Source organism: Oreochromis aureus, linkage group 8, assembly GCF_013358895.1.
Source record: "Oreochromis aureus strain Israel breed Guangdong linkage group 8, ZZ_aureus, whole genome shotgun sequence".
NCBI classification, from domain to species: domain Eukaryota; kingdom Metazoa; phylum Chordata; class Actinopteri; order Cichliformes; family Cichlidae; genus Oreochromis; species Oreochromis aureus.
The window spans coordinates 11,957,862-11,980,086 of NC_052949.1; the positions used below are offsets into that span (position 1 = coordinate 11,957,862).

General features: G+C 43.5%; 1 protein-coding gene across 6 annotated transcripts in view; it reads left to right on the forward strand.

Annotated features, from left to right (window-relative positions):
- Positions 1–22,225, forward strand: part of ctbp2l (C-terminal binding protein 2, like) — a 96,583-nt gene that overhangs the window by 58,092 nt on the left and 16,266 nt on the right. For 5 of the 6 annotated variants that reach the window (XM_039616301.1, XM_039616299.1, XM_031750715.2 and 2 more), the window contains 2 exons: positions 16,388–16,542; positions 20,298–20,442. In XM_039616301.1, coding sequence (XP_039472235.1) covers positions 16,388–16,542; positions 20,298–20,442 — 300 coding nt within the window. Of the gene's footprint in view, positions 1–6,940; positions 7,748–16,387; positions 16,543–20,297; positions 20,443–22,225 lie in introns of those variants that run through there. The other variant, XM_039616300.1, reaches the window with a different exon arrangement.

Below are 22,225 nucleotides of genomic sequence, written 5' to 3' on the forward strand. Positions count from 1 at the left end.
GGTATTTCAAAGGTTAACCGATTGCTTTACCTCGTGCACATATTTACTTTTTTCATGGTCTGTGGTCAGGGAGGAGGGAGGAGGAGAGACATTGAGAAACGCAGAGGATGAAGAATAAAACCTAGGAAGACAGATGAAAGGAACAGGATTTTTTTTTAAAAGGTGTAACAGTAATCTCTGTTCTTTTTTTCCTGGAAGAACTTGTTTCTCTGACCACCATAGTGGGTGATCTCATTGCCTAGCTGATGTACTAACCTTTACTGTTGTGAGGCCTATTTTCTTCCAGTAAAAATTGCGCTTCGGCCGGTTGTGGTCATCCTGATCGATCAGTTGTCATTCATTCCCCATGTGGTCCTCTATGTTTCTCTATTGTCTTCCAGGCTAGTCTTTTGTCCTGTGGTTTGATCTCCTGCCCGTGTTGCAAATCCATGTTACCGGTTGCCATTCATCCAGCACAATTGCCAGTAAACACAGCAGAGGCTCTCAGAACATTTCCCATGTGAGTTTATTTGTAATGGGCAGGGATAACGGGTAAAAATAAAAATCCTTAAACCTGCAGAGCGTTGTTTTATTTTTTGTTTAAGTGTTCAGGACAATTCGGTCGAATATTTTTGTTTTCCATTTGCTGTCCTAAAAAGTAAGTGAATACTGATTTTCTGGAGGACAAAGATGTGAAACATCCTCCTTACTGCCATAGAGCAAATGCTAAAATAACAAATAAACCAAAATAATCTACTCAACAGCGAGTCCCTCATCCCTTGTTTCCTATGTTGTACATGCTAATAGGAGATGGAGTGCTTTATTTGTTCAATAATACCTGAGAGAACAGGCAGCGCTGACCCTGCATTGCTCCCATTGGCTACTACCTTTGCATCCTTTCATTTTGGTCCATTTTCCTCCATTCCTGATTTCTACTGCAGCACAGACAATTACGCAGGAATGCTTTTAAAAGCATTCCCAAGCCTTACAAATGTTCCTGCAGGAAACAGCCAGGGGTTCAACCGGCTTTTTTTTTTTTTTTTTTAATATGAGCAACAGTTCTTAACAGAGCCATAATGACTGACAACTGGAAAGAAGAAAGCTATTTTATTTTCCCATGAAAAAAAAGAGAAAGTCAAATTGTTTGTCTTCCAGGAAAGATTTTTTTGCTTTAAACTCATATTTGGGAACACGCCGTTACCTCTGGGTAATTGTGTTTTAGCTTGAGTGAAATGCATCAGTTGTGACGGCGTACAAGTTGCGTGGGAGTGTCGTTGTGGCTTTAAGGTGTCAGGTTTTCCAGGTGTCAAATTGTGCGCCCAAAATGCGAACTCCGGTTACAGTGGGTTTCAGGGTATTATATTTTGTGGGGAAGAGGTCTGTGCTGCCACAGGAAGTGTAAAATATCATTTGCCATGGTGGAGGGAGGTGGATGAGTAGGTGGGTGGGAGTTTCTTTCCAGAGGGTGTAGTGCGATGAAGCGGGGGGTGGGGGCTATGATGATGAAAATGGCTGTAACTCTTTAGCAAAGTGAGCTTTAAAAGGCTGTAAGTGGACACCTCATAGTATCTGATGGCTGACTCCTGGTTGACAGGACCCCATGACCCCAGTGTATTTATCGTAATGGAGCACAGCTGGGCTGCAGCTTCGATGGGTTAATAGCCATGTGACAGCTTTTGGGAGCTGGGGGGAGGTAGGCAGGAGGTATTTTGTGCACGTATGTGCATGCATTTTATTTACTCGTGCACTCCATTGAGTGGCACACAGGGGCCACACTTGGGAGGGTTGGGACTTTGTGCTCCACTCTCTCTGCCAGGCCAGATGGCTCCTGTCACTGAAAGGGGAGGAGGAGCGATGGAAGGAAAAAGGGGAAGGATGGAGCTCTGAGTCGCCCTTAACAGCGCTAGAGTGGCCTGTCCCCAGAGCCACCACATCTGGAGACCACCTGCTGCTGGCTCAGCCTGCTTCCTCCATCCTCATCGCTCTTGCACACGCTCACTTTTCTCACTCTGTTTTTCCAGATGGGGGAGGTGGCGGTGGTGGCAGTGGTGTGTTTGGTCAGGCTGCGTGCCTATATTTCAGCAACTTTAGTGTCTGTGCTTTGGGTGGAGGAGGAGGAGGTGCAGGAAGGAGTGAGCTGAGGAGGGATGGGAAGAGGAGGGGGAGGAGGTGGTGGCGTGAGAGCATAGAAAAATATCATTTTATTTTATGACTGCACCAGCCTCTGAGAGTTGTGGGTTTTGTATTTGTTGTATTTCTTCTTTTATTCCTCCCCAAGTAAAGAGACAGAGTGAGAATGTTCGCTTTTCTTCCCTTAGCCGTTGCTGCAACTGATCCACAGGCCACGGGGGGGCTGTTCCTGCCTGGAAAATAAAGCCTGCTTGCCCTCGTTGGCTCCCCCCAAATAAAATACACTCATTTGCATTCCCATGCTGTAATTTAGCCCTTCTCTCTCACACGCACACATACACTCTCTCTCTGCCTTTTCTCTCTCTTTCACTATCTCTGTCCCTCATCCCTGCATCTTTTCAGCCCCGGTCCTTGCAGTTCCGCAGGGACTTGAACGTGGGAGGGGAAGAGAGGAAGGGAGGCAGAGAAAACAAAAGCGAAGAGGCAGTGTTGACTCAGGGTTGTTATCTGGACCGCCGGTGAGGGGGTGGGGGGTCTTGTGGGTATCTGTGTGTCTGCATACATGCCTGGGGGGTTATTTACCCTGGCTGCCACTGCCACGGCAGGTGCCTCCCAGTGGATAAACCTGGGCCTCCTAAATAAATATTCACTGCGGTGAAATTAGACTTGCATCACCAAAAATTAAACTAATACTGCCCTCTTTCCCTCCCTCTGAAGAATGTCCAGACCACTAAAGATCACCCGTATATTGATGTTGCACGGTGACTGGCTTTACGATCGTCCTGATATTTTGGTTGGGTGGGATCAGAGGTTTCAGCTCTCATTTTAAGTTGTGAAGTGAACAAACATGATCTTTGGCTAAAGTTATTTTGCATTGCTGATTCTCTGTGAATGAGGGTTGAAATTGTTTTATTGGTCTGCACGGAAGACTTAGTTTGTTTGCTTTGGTCTTTTTTCCCACATAATAAATTCAAGCAGACAATGCGTTCATAAGGGACAGATTTACTAAAGGTTTGTGGCAGTGCCAGCTCTTTTCTGGAATAAAAAAAACATGTTGGGATTTACTAAAGACGTGCAGTAAAAAGTTAGCAATGGAAAGGTGTGGACTCTTTTTTTTTAAGCCATGTTTGTAGGGCTTAGTTTTTCAGATTTACAATTTTGGGAAGTGGAGTCTGCTGAGGTTTGCAGTAGTCAGTTTACTGCCAAAAACATTCCTGATGCACTGAGAGTGTATGCTAGAAGGAAGAGCATTTTCTTCGCTTGTGCTAATTTACTTTGAATGTGTTATCAGAACATATTAATTGGCAAGGCACGCTGTTCTTGCTGGAGGAACTCAAAGACTGCCCAACTAGAAAAAGTCACACAATTCCCACTGCACCAAAAATCTTGCAACCCGTAATTCTTTTTTTTTTTCCTTTTGTCCTCTTGCCATTTTCATGAAGTCAAGCAGGGCTTTATAATAAAACTTTTACTTTAACAGAAGTGCCTTCAGCCTTCGTTTCACTGAGTCTTTCCAAGTGAAAAAGTAATGACACAAAAAATTTGCATAGTTTTTCATGTTTCGGGACAAAACTGCATACAATGTTGCCACTGGTAAAACTATAACAGCCTAGCACTCATTTATTCTATAAGTAGAATCAATCAGAATGTATTGCTGTTGTAGCCTACACATGTGAGTTCTCATTTGTGTGTCTTCCTTACTCCATGAAGAACACCTTTCCCTACTGTTGCAGTTACCTTGGCCACAAAGCTGTCCCAGATGTTCATTTTGGAAACATATTGAAAATTGTGATTTGGAGGTATTTTATAATAATGATTGCATTCCTCCACTGGTCCCCGGAAGATTTCTTCTTCCACTGTTTGTGTAGCTAATAGATTCTCTTGCTTATTAGATCTTTTTTAGGTGGATTTCCTGATTATTGAAATGAATTGGCTACATCTGAACTCACAAATGTGTGCAGTGACTGTAATTACCTGCAGAGCTTGTAGTTGTAGTTCAACCTGTAGCTGAAATGAAAAGAAAAAAAGGTCTTGTCTGCTTCATTACCATTGCATTCCAGCGAGAATCAAGATATGCAATTTTTAAACTTAAAAGTCACAGTTTTTTTGCGTAGTCATGGCTATATTAGTACAGATTTTGAAATATCAATCTCTTCACCCCACTGGTATGGAGGTAAATTAAATTTGTGGTGCTCAGCACTCCTTAGAAGCCAGCAGTATTCATCGGGAAAACTATTCCGTGAAGTCTGTGTATATTTTTTGAGCAGATCAAGCTTAAGTATAAGTACAGTACAGGAGAAAAGCATGGTCTTACAGTGTGCTAGAAAACAATTGCATTAAAGAATGCACAAACTCTTGATACCACTAAAACTAAAATAAAAAATAGAACACCAACACTTAGCTCTAAATAGGGAGAAAAAAAGCAGTGTAAAAGCTGTCTGGTGATATTCTCTGGGGTTTAACTGCTGTGGAGCTGAACCTCTTTTTGACCCAAGTCCAGCATCTGAAATGAACCCCTGAACTTCTGGTCATAATGTGGTCAGCTCAGGCCTCGTCTCCAAGCGGCAGGTTGGCTCGCTCTACCACTTACTTTCTTAAAATCCCTTCAACTGCTTTAGGGGGATTTAACAGGCCTCTACATCCACTGTGCTCTCAGAAGCCAAGTTCCAGCGCTTACATTAAAAGGGCGCACACAGTATAATTAGGCTGGTTAAAGAAGAAGGCTCCCTCTCAATGGCAAGTCCTCATGGACTGTAAGAAGGCTTGGACCATTTGTTGGATCTTCCAGAGCGTGAACGCTGCCCTTGATGTCTTACTATGCTAAAGGTCGGCGCTCAGAGAAACCATGCAGCAGGAGGGAGTGTAGACTGAAAACCTCAAGTATTGTTATGCATCCCAGGAAAAGTAGCACTATTGCTTTTCTTGTAAGTGTGGTTGATTTCAAATTTAACAGATTTCTTTTTTTTTGTAGAAAGCCACACTAATTTTTTAAAGAGGCAGCTAATATAAAAACCTAGGTTTTACATCCTTGTGCAACTCAAAGCACCTGACAGTAGGTTGATCACTTATGTTTACACAAAGACCGCGTTTACTATGTGTAAAGTGAAGAGAAAAATGGTTAAATGGAAAAAAAGGTTAAATAAAGATCAGTAGACATTAAAAAAAAATTGGATTTCAAATGGAATCAATTAAATCTGACTTTAAGATTTTTATAGCACTGAATATTTCAGAAATTCAGCGCTAAGGTTTTTTTTTTGTCAGAATTTCAATTAAATACATTTTGGGCAGCAAAACTGAAATGGTGTGGAGAGCAGGGATGGGATGCTGCAGTGCCAATCTGTCGTCACTAGTCTTCACTCGCCTCTTCCAAATAAGCATGTCGTTACATGCTCGTCAGCTTTTGGACGAGTGCTGGAGCACATCTCGCTTTCTTTGAACTGGGCCAGTGGTTCCCCATACATAGCCTATTGCTTCTGTGCAGCTGCATCTTCCCTGCTTTAACCCCAAATTTTCTGCACAAAAAAATCGAATGAGTATTTTTGACCTTTGCCAGAATGAATGTAAATTCAGCCACTTTTTTATTCACTAAAAACCAGTGGAGCTCAATACAATTATTAGCATTCTGTCTGGGGGTGCTATTCCTTAAATACCCCCCTCACAGAATGCCTGCATCTTCTGGGATTCTGTGATATTCTTGTGGTAATATACTGCTGTCAGATAGACAACCCCCACCCCAGCTTTTTTAATATTATTAAAGAGAGAAAGATCAGAGGGGCAGCCATATCCCCACACTTTATAAGGAGTGTGAGCGTGTCTGGCCGGCTGGCAGGAAGTGGGTTGCTACTGCCTTTGATGGTCAAACTCTCTCAGATGTGTCATTGCTGCAGACGGTAGCTCGGATGACAGGTCGTGTCTCCGCTTGTTGGGCTCTTGCCGCTGAGATACAACAGCCCCAATAATTACCTGAGCAAGCACACACACTTTAAGTGGATATACATCATGGTCCTAAACACAGAAAAAAAATGAGAAGTAGCTTTACACTTAGACTGTGCTGTTTCACCTTTCCGCTTTGACTGTGAGTGAATCAGTTCTGGCGCGTGACCGTGCCGGACTCTTTCTGTATTGGTCGCGCTTGTCATGCAGCTGACGGTGTGCGTGCACGTGTGTTTATGTGTATGTTCATCGCCGTGCTCTGGCGAGTAGCAGGGAGGCTCCGATTGCTTTGTTATTCCAAACAGGGTGTTTACAGCCACTCATCCTCACAGTCATTCAGCGGGGCGATCTGTCAGCTCTCCCCTACAGGGACCAAACTGTGAACTTAACACGCTCGGCTCTGATGACTTCCCTGATGGTGTGAAGAACAGCAAACTCTACAGCTGTAATGTTGTTGCTGGAGTGACTTGAATGTTGCATTGTTCTTGCGGTTTGCAGTTTGTGTATATGTGTGTGTGTGTGTGGATGCGTGTGCAATTTCAAAGGGAGGTAGGCGGTATGAGTGTGTATGTCACTTTCCCAATGTTTTTCCAGTAAGCCCCCAAAAAATATCAGGGTGGAGTGGGTTTGTGTGCATGTTCAGTCTTTGTGGTGGGGGGGGGCGGCTCTAGATGAAAGTAGAAAAGAAGAAAAGGAAACCAAATAATCAGCAGGGAAAGGGAGGTGAGGCTTAGGCTGGGAGCAAACCAGAGTGTGTGTGTGTGTGTGTGTGTGCGTGCGTGCGAGGGGGGGAAAAAGGGGCAGGCATTCTCAAAACACCATGGAGTCCAGATCAGAAATAAAACATAAAAAAGTGGAGAGGCAGGAGGAGGGAAAAAAGGGAGGAGGAATTGTGCTTGAGTGTGTTATGCGTGTGGATCCTGTGAAGTGAACTGAACACAGCCGTAAATTGTGCAAGCCCAGAGAGCCCAGCTCTGTATGACCAAGCTGGCACTTCTGATTTAGACAGATCTTTTTTTTTCCTCTCTTTTCCCAGATGCAAGGTCTTTTTTTTCTGCAGCTTCTGGTTTATTATCAGCTAAGACAAAGGCAGGAGAAAAAAAGCTAAGGAGAGAGAGCGATAGAGAGACACGCAAAGCGAATAAATGTTGCGCAGCTGACAGCAGAGGAAGCAGCGAGAGAGTTTCCAGCTACCGCGTTCCCCGACCGCAGCAGCCTTTTCTTCCTGGGAGATTTAAAAAAGGAAAAGAGAAAAGGACAAAAGCTCCTGCCCCCCTCTTTCTCCATCCTGCTACCATCCGATCATCAGCTCCAACCTCAGCGTGTGTGAGTGAGCGTGCATATAAGGACGCCGCGGGTGTATGGTGCTTTTCTCCCTGCCCTCAAAGGCATGGACTAAAGATGATGCAGCCAGGGGCTTAGTGAGAGCCCGCACCGCAGAGACCCCTTCCCCTCACCAACAGGGCCAGACCGAGAGGAGCAACTCCAGGGGAAGGGGGAGGGGGGTTAGAGGAGTGGAGGAGGAGGAGAAGAAGAAGAAGTGGAGGGGGGGGGGGTACCCTCCATGGATGATTGCAGAGGGTCCTCCACTTTCCTTTTTTTGTGTTTTTTGCTTTTTCCACTCTCTACTCGCCTCAGTCATCTCCTGCTTTCGCTGTGATGCATAGCCTTTAAAAACGAATAATGTGGAGACAACATTTTCCAGGCAAGCAGCATGTTTCCTGTTTTCTCTTCTGGATGTCTAATAAAGTCTGGCATGTGGGAGGTGGGAGGGAAGTAGGTGAATGGGGAGGGGTAGAGGGAGTATGGGTAAGAGGAGAGGAGGGGAGCAGTGTTTTAGAGTGTGTGTGTATGTGTGTGGATGCATTGCGTGCCCGGTAAGGAGTAGTCATTTCGGGGTCTGCTACTTGTGCTGCTGAACTGGGCTTACTAGGTTTTTGCTGCCTCTGCAGTCTTGGGCTCAGAGTTGCACTTTGTAGCTCAGGGCAACGCCGAAGAATAAAAGAGCGGGAAAAAGAGAGAGGAAGGGGAGGTAATGGGAGGTCCGGCGTGGTTCTGCCATGGATGCTGTTGACACTCGCTTTTGTCCCGCAGTGGAGTGCGAGCTCCGGCCCGCCAGTGCACACAGAGGGTACCATTTAAAACAGCCGTGCGCTCATTTTCTTGGCAGGGGATGGATTGGTGTGGCGGGCAGCCGGGTGGTGACAGGGGTGGGGCACTGGCAGTGGAGGACAAGTGGCCTTTGTGTGCTACTTTTGGGGAAGTGAAGGGAGGGAAGGGCAGGGAGGAGGCTGCCAACAAAGGGTGCTTATGCCCGCCCTCCACACCCGCTCTCTTTAACCACTACAACTCATGCAATGACCTCGTGCTGTCACGGGCAGACTTTGGGTCTGTGTGTGTTCTTGACAGGTTTTATGTGCGCACGTAAGAGAAGGAGAAAGATGAGTTACCAAATTTCATTTGGGGGGGGGTTATAAAGTTTCTCTTGTTTTTATTCAGCTCTGGTAAACCAAAAGTACGGGCGCCATGTGAAATGGAGGGAAACTTAAGTGAGGAACACAAAGTGTTGTTTGACCTAACAGCACATCTGTGCACTGTAAGCTTCTCCTTTACCTCGCAGCAACCTCCTGGCTGTTCACCAAGGTTTGCTGTCCCATTCATTACTTCCCACTTACATACTATTGACCCTCATGTCAACGTTTTCATAAAAATCTCACTTTGCCTTTGCAAACGTTTCCTCCACAAGAACATTTACAGCATGGAAATGTGGTTTAGAATCTTCTTCCTAATTAATTTGTTACAAATTAAAGTGCATCTGGCACACAGCAGACCATCCTATGTGCTCTGGCTTTCCTCTGTAGAGTTTTCTCATGTGATATCACATTGCTCAAGAATTGCCCACCTTAACTATCAATCATGAGGGGAAAAATATGTATTGCCCAACTGGTTGCAACTGCAACCTCCTTGTAGTTGCTTTGGTTGCTAAGAGATCACCTCGGTTGGTTGTTTAAATGCAGAGTGGGATAAAAGTGAAAAGAGGTGAGTGAAGAAGAAAGGCTAAGTTCATCATGGCAAGCACTCGGCAGCCTAGGTCTATTGCAGTGTAACTGAGGGGTAAGCATCACCTGATCCAGCCCTAACTATAAGATTTATCAAAAAGAAAAGTAGTATTTATAGTCAAGTATAGGGTATACATGCTGGCCTCTCGGTGCCTGTAAAACATGTGTAACATAAAGTTGGCCTACATAGTGTGCACCAGTGTAGGTCTCTATTTTGGTTGATGCTGTTTTGCACTCTGTGGGTGATTTGGCATGTACTGTTAGGAAATGCAAGCAGCGGGGTGGTGACTAAAGTCAGGTTATGCAGGGAATCAGTAAATTATTAATATGATTTGCATGAAAATTTTAACCGGAACATCAAACCTGAGAGACAATCATGACAAGATTGTTCCACTAATATAAAAAAAAAAAAGATTGAACTTTCTTCTCAGAGTTGTCTAAAACTTTTTCATTTTTTCCCTAACTCACAGTAGAGATGCCAATTTGCAGTGAGGACGTGAGATTTACTACAGCAGTAGGTTTTTGTTTGGCCTTTTGGCAAGTTTCTGGGAGAATTATCTTTAATTAAGAACAGCTGAAGCAATCCACTGCGAGTGACATTTTTCTTTTATAATAGCCAAAAAAGGCATTCAGTCCTGATTTATTGTGTGGCGCATGTGACCTGAATGATTTGTAGAATCGTTTTTGCCAAGAAAATCAGCAATGATTTGATTGTAATTTGAATTTAAATCAAAATGAAATCCTTGTCAAAATGGCTCCATTTTTTCTTTACAGTGTTTAAATTATTTAAACGGCAACTGTTTCCGCTAAACGTAAAGGTAGATTGTCAACTATTTTGCCAGCCTGGGAAAGTCCAAATGAAACCATATGTTCAAATCAAAGCGCGCATATAAAGCAGGAGTCACGTGACCATTTTATAACCCTTCTCTCGCCATCATCGACATGTCCCACCTCTCTCACGCAGCCTCCTCCTTTTGGACTTAGCAGGGAAAGGATATGGGTCATGTATTAGCTCAGGGTGGCACAGTAAATGGCTGTAACAGTTAGCGGTCAGCAGCAACCCCCACCCAACCTTGTTGTTGAGATGGAGCCACCTGCAAACAGCAGCTTGGGGTTGCTAGGTAACCTGTGGCAGCAGATGATTATAGTATGGCGGAGGGCTTGTCTCTCATTAGCACTAAAGTGACTTCTGTTTCTCTGCTCTTCTCTTCATTTTAATTTCTCATTTCCCCGTTTCCCCTCTAGTCCCCCTTCCCCTCACTGGAGGCAACATAGCACCAGCAGCAGAGGCCAGTGGTAGGATAAGACTCCTAGCTCCCTTCACCACATAATGGAAACACTGGCCTCATCTCCCGGTACGCCGCTCTGCTACTTCCTGCTGCCAGACTCTGACTAAGTGTTTCTGGCTCAGAAACCGCAGCCTCCAGCCCGGACTGAGTTAGGGTTGTATTTGTCTAAAGGAATGATTAGAATTTAAATACAGATGACTGAGTAAGATTAGGGGAAAAAAAGAAAGAGGGAAAAACACTGATCTTATGAAGTTTGGTAATCTACATCAAGTGGTTTTAAGCTTTTTTACTGGAGGCCTAGATTTCCAAAATAATTTCCATTGTGACCCAGTTCTCATTTTCCACAACTGGTGTGCAATCTAATTGAGAAAAATGTTCTGTTTTTAGACCGCTAACTGAGCCCCCACATTTTATTACAGGGAATTAAAAAGACTTTAGTAACATAATATCTAGCAGCAATGGATGTCTTTAAAAAAATCATTTCAAGGCTCGTCTTTCAGCGTCTTGGAACCCTCATGATAAATCTGTCTGTGCTTTTAGTACGGAGAATTATTTTAGAAGTGTTTGTGTGTTAGTATCATTCCAAAAGTATAGTAATCACAAAGCAGAGGTATTTAATTTAATAATGTAACCAGCAGATAAACAGTGACACCTGTACAGATCAGTTATTCACTGAATCAGTGTCATATCTATCATGCTGTAAATGAAATGTTTTTAGAGTAGTGGTTAAATTAAATAAGAAAATGTCACTTATGTCGCTAATTTTTGACATGTCGAAGATATGCAATTAATTAAATAGTTGAAAAAAATCAAATAATTAATCACCAATGAAGAAAATCATTAGTTACAGCCCCAAATCTATCATTACACATATTACACCACAGCAGGAGGTGTGTATGTGTGTGAACATGCATTACATGCATTACTTCCTTTGGCAGGTAAACCCACAACAGCAGCTGCCCCCCTAAAAGAAAATTAATTCATCCCTAAACATCTCACGCGCATGCATTTGCAGCCTGGCAACAGTTAAGCGGCAAGCAGAGGAAGCAAGAACTCGGAGGAAAGGAAATGAGGGAGATTAATTAATGGAGGAGTGAGTGAAATTAAGAGCACTCTGCCTCCTGCGGTTCTGACATTACCTCCAATACTCCACAATCCCCTGCCCTTCACTTAACACATTTGTTGAGATTTGGTGCACCGTATGAAAGTCTGTGCTCATGCTTCAGTTCGAATCCTCTGGTTGTTTGCAGTCAGGTGGCCAGCGGCCGCGTTTGCCCAGGCGCCAGGACGTAAACCTGCAGAGAACATGGCAGACCTGCTGAAAATGCTGTTTTACTCCTGCCTGTTGCCTCTGAAAAGGTGTTGCACAGCTGTTAAAACAAGTGAGCTTAGAGAGTGCTTGTCACAGTGGAGGTTAAAGCTTGTTTCCAAGGCTGGCAGTGCCTCTCACTGAGATTGTCTTGTTCCAAAGAGTTAAATTCATGCTGAGATAAAAGATAAATTGGAGGTTGACAGTAAATTGTAATCTTGAGAAATCTGCTGGTGGCTTCAAAGCACAAAATTATTCTAGTTTATGGCACTTTAGAGGAGATTTTTAGTACCTTTTCACCCACAATTTGCAAGCCAAAAAGCCTTTAGATCGATGTTAAGTTTTTAAAACCCCGACTATTTGCATAGTCTGTATATAAAAGATAGCCACCCCATTCCATCCCTCATTGGTTGGTGAAATCCCATTATGAATTCTCAGGTTCATCATTTTGGTCCCCGCCATGTTGTTGGAGTTTTTTGGGACTCCAAAGGTGACCATAATTGGACATGAGGGTGTTGTGTTTAGATATGAGGTATTGCTAGTTAGCTTGGTTAGCTGTGCCGATCTATAGACTGGGTCAATGAATCCCCCAACAAAGATATCTCTTAATTACTTTTATGTTACCTACAACAGCGCAGACCAGACTTCTTGAATGTACTTTCAAATGTACATTAACTGAAAAATAAGAAAGTTACATGAAAAATACCCCATAAGGCAACACTCAGGCAGTCAAAAGAGATGCTTTACAAACTGACGCCACCAGATGGCGATACCTGTAGATTGAGTAAAAAATTATGCCTATTTTGAACATCTTTTTCATGTCACATTTCAAAATGCCATGAAACCACATTGGCTATCATCTTGTCAATCCCAAGTCGGTAGCTAATGGGTGCCAGACCCGTCCCTCCTCATCACATCCATTTTTTGCAACCAAGATGGCGAAACAGAAACCCTCATATCAAGGTTGTTACAAAGGAGAAAATTAACTATTGACGTGAAAACTGTCTTTTGAAACAGCCTGTAAACATGTTTATTTTAACACGAGAGTCTATTAGTGCTTTTGAAGCCAGCCTCGAGTGGACACTCGAGGAAGTGGACACTTTCAGGCACTTCTGCGTTGCCTTCATTTTCTAGCCCCGGGCGTTGTTGCCTGGTTACGAGATTATTACTCCCCATCCATTATTGTGACTTAAATATGAAGCTTTAAATTGTTCAATGTATTAACACATCTAAACACACACAATTCTATATTCTACTTAATCTAGATTGGTACAGACTTGTTATAGATGCACAGAGCACAGGGATGCTGTCGAGTATCACCACGGAGATAGGTGGTGAGAAAGGTGTCATGAACGCATCACCTATCAGAAACGGGTGTTGTGGTGTTGTGCAGCTGACAAACCCAGTGGTTCCGGTTGAGACTGGTTTGATGTACTTGCTGTCAATTTAACACAGAGGGAGTGTTGCCTGTCACCTCCCTGCTTTCCCTCCCTGAATATATCATATCCTTTCCATCAAAATCAACAGTGTAAGAATCAATCTGTCACACAGGAGGACATGCGCGCTTCGGCTTATAGACAGACAGACCAACTGGAATTGAGGGGGGGGGGGATAGAAAATGGAGGAAAAGAAATGACAGTTGAGGTGAAAGAATGACAGAGAAAGGAGGGACAGTGATTACTGAAAGACAGCTGAGGAATGATAGCAGAGGTCGGGGAGGAATTTATGTGAAAAGGGAGAAAAAGAAAATCAGATGCGCAGTGAGCAAACAGTCACTCAGGGCTAGACATCGGCAGCAAAGAGGAGCTGTCAGAAGATGCTATCATACAGGGAGAGATCTGCGAAAATACAACAGTGCCGACGATACTTTAAAATGTAGCAGAGGAAGAAGTCGACAAGAGGGAGATTTAAAGAGTAAGAGACTGAAAGGTCAGAGGAACCCGGTGGATGATTCATGGAGTTCAGCCTATCTAACTTCTGCCTAAGGGTTTGACACAGCCTGTCAACCACTCCTCTCTCCTACTGCTTCATCTACAGCTTCTCTAATGTGCACACACACTGTGCGCCAATAACTGTTAGATACAAGTACACACTGGTAGGATGAAGCAGAGATAAGCCATAATCAGTATTTTTCTTCATATCTTTTAGTGACAGTGACAAGTAACAAGTGGCATTTAGTTAAAAAACCTCGGTAGCAGTTTTTTAGCCTGTTTAAGCTTATTATTTTTACTTTAGTGCACATTTGCACATTGACTCTGAGCAAGAATAAAAGCTCACCAGCAAATAAATACACCTGCTGAATCCTAATGTTGCCACCTATGTTAGACTATTTGTTAACAACTTTTATTGATAGTTGTGAGATGTTTTCATCTGCCCTCTAGTGGACATGTAAGAAAATCTAAGCTAAGCTTGAATAGAGTTTGTGTGATTTTTGGGAAGAAAAATAAGCCAAAGTATTTGGAAATGACTTATTACTGGCTTCTTACATAACTTTCAACAGTCCAAAACCCAGATGTGTTCAGTTTACAATGACATTACAAACAATCCAGTCATTTGTTTCACTCGATCGATCAACCACCATTCGTGGAGTGTTTCTGACACACCCTCGCCAGTTTGGTGTTGATGGTTTTGACCACTGCTGCCCAGTCTTTACCAGCTGCCTCTATTAATATTCAACAAGCTGTCACTTACAGATGCGACAGCCAAGCTGGTAAGCCTCACCTTTCCCACCGTCATGTCAGCTGTCTTGAACAGGGAGCCCGATAAGGAGGTAGGAAGCAACGGAGGCGTTTGATGGAGGGCTTCAGATGAGGAGGCGGAGGGAGAGGGGAGGAGGCGGCTGTCTGTATGTCAGGAGAGAAAACATCTCCTCCGCCCTTTGCACCGCAAGAGTGGGGTGGATACGGCCGTTTGCGCCTCCGACCCCAACTCATGGCGCAGATGCCGGCGGTGCCAAAAATAAAGTGCATTAAAACTGGCAGCCAAAGCCTGTTAAGTGATCACCATGACAACAGGCGGAAGGCGCACGGAGACGACATCTCCGCTACGATCCTCCCCCCCTGCCCTAAGAGGCTACACTGCTGGACTGCTCGCTTTCTGTCAGCTGGGCTTTCTCTGCGTCTCTCCTGTCGTTTATGTGCTCCTTCTCCTTTCATCCTCCTTCTCCCCTGATAAGTCTCCTGGGAGCTCTTTAAGCTAACAGGCGGTGTTTAGTCTGTTTTTATGCTTCCTTGTTTTACATTTTAATTTCACTCTTCTCTGAATCGCTCCTCTTTTTCTTCCCCCCTCCCCCCCTCCCACCTGTTGTTTTTCTCACTGTGCATTTCAACTTGTTTGTGCACACACACAACTATCTCGATCTTAAATCTCCTTATCTCACCTATATCGGTCCTAATGCTGTGTGCTGTAATCCCCAAGAGCACTGCCCTAATGAGACCTTCTCCACCTTTGCTCTCCTTTCCCTTTCTCCACCCTGCTCCTTATCACAACATTGAGCATGGCGTCATTGTAATCTTCAGGATAACTTTGAGAGATATGCATACACTAGTGCATGCACAGAGTGAGGTCATGCATGAGCATCCCGATACAGATCTTAGCAGCAAACCTAGATAAGAAACGTGATGTCGTGAAGTCACACGGAAACATCCGCAGGGGATCTTGTTGTCGGGGTGAATATGGTGACCTGTGCAGTGTTGCGATGCTGTTACTTAGCAGGGAGCAGTTTTGTTTCTTCTAAAGTCTCTCCGTCCACAGGCCAGCGTCTGAGGGAAGCATGAATATTGATGCTCTTTACTTGTTAACATTGTATGAAGCAGGGGCTGGTAATTGTCTGTCTTCGAAGCGCGACACGTCCTCTTCAGTGGGATGTGTGAGAAGGTCGACCCGCTGGGGAGTTCGGCTTCTCTTGACTCATTTTACTTCAAGTGAGAAAAGTAGCGAGTAAGGAGAGGAGAGGAGCCGAGCGGCGACAGAAACCCGAGTTACGACACGCACTTTGTCAAGTGTGCCGAAGTGCAGCTGCGAGTCGGTTCCGAGTTTGTTTCAGGCTTGTAGCGTTTTCTCCAACGCTCTTCATTTCAATGATGCATTGCTCTTATAAGGCATTTCTAAAGGTGTCCTCACAGTGTTTCTCTTTTCTTCTTCTGTTTTTTTCACCCCTGTTCCACAGCAGCTGGTTCCACTCACACTAAGGCAAATGCTGTTTTTTAACTGATAAAAGAGAAGGACCACAGTGTGCGTGTCGGTATGCACACAGGGGAATTTGTTCCCCTTCATATGATTGTGTGAACCTCTGTCTGCTTGCATTCACCTATCTGTGTCAGTGTATGTAAATGTTTCTGTGTGCGATTTGTTTGCGTTTGAGAGCCAGACCCAGAGGATTCCTGCAAGTGAGCCCGTGTTCTAATCCAGTCTTGAGTAGGCGCATTGATTTATTGAGCAACTTTTGTTAGTTCAGAGAAGCCCCGCTTCCTGCTACATCCTAATCAGCACACACAGGTGCACACATGCATACACACAGGAGGTGATTGTTATCCGAGTGTTGATTAACTGAGTGAAGACTGCAATTTAGTGATAGTTACACTTTATATTTTATTTGGATTTCATCTTTCCTGATTTTGAAAGCTACTTTCTTAATACTTTTTCTGTTAAAATAATCTTTCGTCCTTTTTTTGGATGTATCTCTCCAGGTATTCGGCCTCAAATCATGAACGGGCCCATGCATCCCCGCCCGTTGGTGGCCCTGCTGGACGGGCGTGATTGCACCGTGGAGATGCCCATCCTTAAAGACTTAGCAACCGTTGCCTTCTGTGATGCTCAGTCCACGCAGGAGATCCACGAGAAGGTAGGAAGACGCACGCACCGTAGTTCACTTTCAATGTCTTCCACATCGCAGCTGAACCTTGATGGAGAGACGGAATTTACCCGTCACTCATATCTCCCTCTTTTTTTTTCTATAGCACTGATATGTGAAGTGCGTTATATTGGCCTCATACACACCTGCCAGTTAAAATATAGTGGCTTCATTATGATTTAATGTCACTTTGTAGCACTGACTGTAACGCCTATATCAGTGCCATTGTTCTAATAGAGAATCTCGTACAGCGGGGATGCGGTGTAATTACATTGGCTTGTAGAGGCTCTTTATTGCTTTTTATGCAGCGCCGTGGCTACAAAACAATATATGGCCACAGGAATGGGTATCACCCAAGTGCTATCTCTTCATCTGCAGACAGAGTGAGGGCTGCTACATCTTCCATCGCGCTGTTTTTATGAAAATGGGACATATTAAAAAAGAAGCATTTGCATAGAGATCAATTCAATCAAAGACCTTGGGCGGTGAGGAGAAGGGGGGGAAAGTGGGTAGCTTTTTGTTTGTTTTAACACTGCCTTATCAGGAAAAACATGATTGTAATGTTCACCTCGCAAGCATATTCAGCAGTTCGCAGTAATAACTTGCAGTCTAGATACCCAGAGGGGCGGTATAGATTGAAAATGTCCAATCTCTGCTTTCTGCAGCATGGATACGAAGATGCAGTGTTGATAACTCTGGGAGTTTCAGTTCAATGTTGTCAGGGCAGACAGCAGCTGCCACACTCCCGTACATATACACCAGACAACATAAAAAATAAAAAAAAATCTTATGGAAAAGATTGGCCGAGGATTAAATATGAAAGTTGCCTGAGGTTGTGTGAAGTCTTCTACCTGGTAATCCCCTTTTTTCTCAAGTGATAGGGAGACGATAAAGCACACAGGCAAATACCAATCAAGATCAAGTTACAATACCACTTCAGTGAGACCAAATCCTGTATGCAGCACCTGCGCTCCAGCATCATAATCCAAGGTCTCTGATCCCTCGTCTTTGTCACGGTCGTCGCGCCTCATAACCACATGTGGCTTGTAAAAGTTGGATGAGAGCCCATATGGCAGGGAGTCAATATTGGCCTATTACTTTGTGTGCCGCCTGACTGTGATCATCCAAAAGAGGTGTTAAGCTTGGGGCTTGCAGCTAATGACTTAATGTAACTAAAAGATGATAGATGGAAAAATGATGATGCTGTGTTCAATTAACAGTTCAATCTCTAAAATGCAGGGGGAAAAAAATCCATACATTGCGTGTTGTCGTCTCGCGTCATTAGTTAAACTGTGAACAGAAAGTCTTCACAATATCAGCAAATGTTTACTATTTTCAATTTATAAGTAACAATACATTTTCAAAGCAGTAAATCCTTTAATAAACACTAAATGGGGTTATATAGATATTTATAGTACTTTTCTGTTGTTAAAGTACTTCACCCATTCACATTCACATATTAATGCTGTGCTTTATCTGTTACACACACACACAAGGATGCATGGGGGCATTTAGGAGGTTCAGGCTCTTGCACAGAAACAGTTTAACGTGCATACTGGAGGAACCAGGTATCAGAGTAGTTTAGTGGACATACTGGTCAACATCTGTTTATTCTTTGGCACTAAGAAATTCACTTTTTTTGCTTTCTTGCTGCTATTTCACTATTTAGGTGGGGGGCTGGGGTAAATGTGCAAGAAGCCACGTTGCTTTAGATAAGCACTGAGGCTGCAACCAGGAAAACTGGTAGCCTCCCTCTGACCTAAGCGGCTGGACCTGGCATGTAGTCTTCTGTAAAATCAGCACATCTCGTGTGGACGGATTTGTTTTAGAAGTATTGAAAGATTTTGTGCAAAACAAAACTAGTGAATTGACCCTGTTAAGATAAGATAAGATAAGATGACCTTTATTATTCACTGAAATTTTACTGCTGTTTTTAATTCCTCTCCTTCATCACGTTAGTCTCAAGGATTTTTTTTTTTTTGTCTGAAACTTCAATCGATGCACTGCTAAAGTGGATTTTGAAGTTACAATGGCCAGCGGGGTCAGAGCTTGTTGTTTTATAACATATTCCACAGTATTTTGTGACGCTGTCCTGCAAAATGCTAAGCCACCTTTGTTGTAAGAAGTTTCAAGTAGTCTGTAGTTTTATGAAGCAACAGTTTAAGCAGCACAACCTCCCTGCGGATCACTCACGGGATGACTTCATAGCCATAAAGTCCCCCTCCTAGAAGCTAGGAGTGTGCACTACAGTGTGCACATCACCAAAACAAAACTCCCTTGAAACAGTCTATCTTTTGCTCAGCAAGGCCAAATGTGAAGCAGGGGTTTTCTGCCCTGTCAGAAAAGTCCAGGCATCATAAGAAATGATAGATCCTTAAAGCAAAAAGGGTTTGGTTACAGTGGAGAGGGGGATGTAGCTGAGGTCAGAGTTTCCATTAACATCAACTACAGTCAGGCTAGAAGATTCCTTCCCCCAGCTCAAAAACAACACAAGACCTTCAGGATCAGCACAGAGGGAGACAATTATGTATGTGTGCATTTTGGCCGGTCGCACATGTGCGTGTAAGGAGTGTTTTAACCTTGAACTAATATCTGGAAGGCCTGTCCAGGACACTGCTCTAATAAAAGCAGTATGGAAATTCAGAGCTAATCTACTAATCACAGGAAAGCCTAATGCAGCTTGGCTGGAGGTGAATGTAGAGCTGTTATTTAGGCGCTGACAGGGGCCGGGGCTGATACTGAAGGGGAATAGTTTAGATCCACATCACAGGCCAGGTCACCTTGTCCACGTTAAGTGGCAGAGGAGCAGCGTGAGCAGCATTTCACAGTGATTGCCCACCCCCCCGTCCAAGGTGATAGAATTCAGACTTTTTTGGCATATGTTTCACTTAAGATTGTTTTTATTTATTCTTTTTTATTTAACTGAAGAGATTGTCTTTGGGTAGGTAGATTCAACAACGCCACCATGTGGTTGTTTAAAAGCATATTTAGTTTTGACCTTTACCTGCTTTAAAATAACTAACAACTACTTTCACTTACACTTAGCTGACATGCATCTTTAAGCTGGAGTTTGCACAGCCTAAAATTTATGAGTACAGCAGGTAAGAACATTTAGAAGAAATAGCCACAAGCTACTAGGGCAAAAGCGGGATACGTTTCCTGGAATCGGGAAATTTTGAAGCCTGAAATACAGAGCGGCACAGTCTGGGTGGTAAGCGAGTTACTTTCTTTGTAATGGGGCTATTTTAATTCTATTATTCTATTTAATTCTGTGACCCACTACATGCTCTCATCATAAGGCTTATCGTGCAATCAGTGACCTCTCTGTCCAGTCAGTTATCCGGATCTTGTGTCCGTAAACGCTCTTGGTGCAATTGTGAATACCGTGCAGAACTGAGCCCCCGCAAGACAATATAATGACTGTTTCTACTTCCAGTGCAGGTCTGTTAAATGGACAATGTGTCAGTGTTGCTCACGGCCATGTGATGTCTGTAGTTCCCCCTCGATGTGAAATCTATAATGTTCTCAAATGTCGGAAGTCACGGCAGGCGTGCGATTTTCACAGCATCTCTGAAAGGAATGCAACTGTGTGATTGTCATGAGCTCTTGTATCCCCAAGTGGATTTAATAGCCGTGTTTTGCATGAGTAAACGAGTAAACTAGCAAACGGAAGACACAGATTAAGGAGGGGAAAGCATTTCATTCAGTTGTGTCATGCTAAATTTTATGAATGCATGTGTCTGCAGGTGCTTAATGAGGCAGTGGGCGCCATGATGTACCACACCATCACCCTGACCAGAGAGGACCTGGAAAAGTTCAAAGCTCTACGCATCATCATCCGCATCGGCAGCGGCTACGACAACATTGACATAAAGGCTGCTGGAGAGCTGGGTATGAACTCTTTAAATAGCGGCTACTAAATCATAATCATTTTCTTCTCCACATCTGTGCTCGTGTAACAGCCTCTTTTTCCACATCTGAGCAAAGCCCTGATGTGTTTTGTGCTCCTTTGATACGACTATCCCGCGTCGCATTGATTTCTTGTGAGGGAGTAGGGTCTGCTGATTTGCTTGTTTGATCGTTTGTTTGCCTGTTAATGACAAACGATACCTCAGGTGCCTGTAATCAGATTTAGATGAATCTTGAAGGGACGATTCATCACATCGCAGCGTTAAAATTGGACTGACCATCTAAAAGAAAAGCAGCGATGAGATAGAGCTAATAGTTGTTGTCCCTAAAGCGGACTACTTCGAACACCACGTTTACCGTTTCCTTGTTTTTACTGTATGGATTTTTTCTGAATAGTATCAAAGGCTGAATTAAATAGTCAGATGAAGTGCAGACATCCCGCTGTGAGCCAGAATGTTCAAAGAGACAGAGTAAAAGACACACGGGGAGAGAGAAGAGTTCAGTTTTCTCCCTGAAACACCACCCAGGCTTATATCAGCAGGCTGGTGGCTCAAAAAGCTCTTACAGTTGACAAAGCTGCCATTTCCCTGCCAATATGAGATACTGTGTCTAACTGCCACCCACTCACCGAAGGCGCTCTGCCTTGCAACACAGGAGTCAAAAGCTATCGTGCCTGGAGAAGGCGGCGCTGATATGACGGCTGTTCTCGGGGAGAAGAAAAAAGGGGCCATTGATTGAGCAGGCTCGGTCTATTTTTTGCTGTCTAGAGACGACTGCGCTGTTACTCCGAGATACAGAGTGAGATGAGGACATTAGGAGGAGAATGAGGGCAGGCAGAAGTGCTTAAGTGTTAGAACAGGAAAAAAAAAGAAGTCTGTGTTGTTGGAGGAAACGGCAAGGTAATACCACAAGGTCAGGGCTTTATATCGGCTGAAAGGAACAAAATTACGAACACTGCACTGGATAAGATCTTGACTTTACATATTTACGTATGTATCTTAATATCATTATCACCGTTAAGTAGGTGATATTTGGAATACTGATTACATTGCCCAAATATAGACCTAATCAAAGATAACCCAAGTTATTAAAGGATCGGTTCACACCAATATCAACTTTTCATGTTTTTCCTCTGGCCTGTAATGCTTTGGAGGTTTTCACTGTTGAAATATTTGCCTTTCTCTTGAAAACAGTGACCTAATTGGCAGTCGTGATGCTAAAAATTAAATTTGGCTTTTCAAAATATAGACATATGCATATTTATATACATCCACAAACTTTATTGTGATGTGATGAGAGGCTAATGCTAGTGACAGCTAGACAGTGTGTTAACATTATATGTGTTCACTCTTCAGCTGAGCTTTTTCTGTGTGGTGGTTCCTACATAAAACTATAAAGTATGTGAATGAGGGCTTCAGAAACATTACCACTAAGTAGTTGTTGGGTTTTTTTGTTTGTTTTTTTGTTCTTGACGTTTTGAGCATCACGAGAAAACTTCCATTAAAATCTAGAGAAGGCAGTTATTTTTACAGAAGATATCTCCCCTATATGGATAAATATAATTAAATATACTTTTGGACCAAACGCTTGCTTTGAAGTTTTTATAATATATGACCTGTGTTATAGTACATAATATCCATTCACGTATCCATCATCTTCTGCTTGTCTAAAGTGAGGTTAGGGGTTGCAGCTGCCTAAGCAGAGTATTCTAGTCGTCCTTATCTCCAGCAACACGTTCCAGTTACTCCTGTGGGATCCTGAGGTA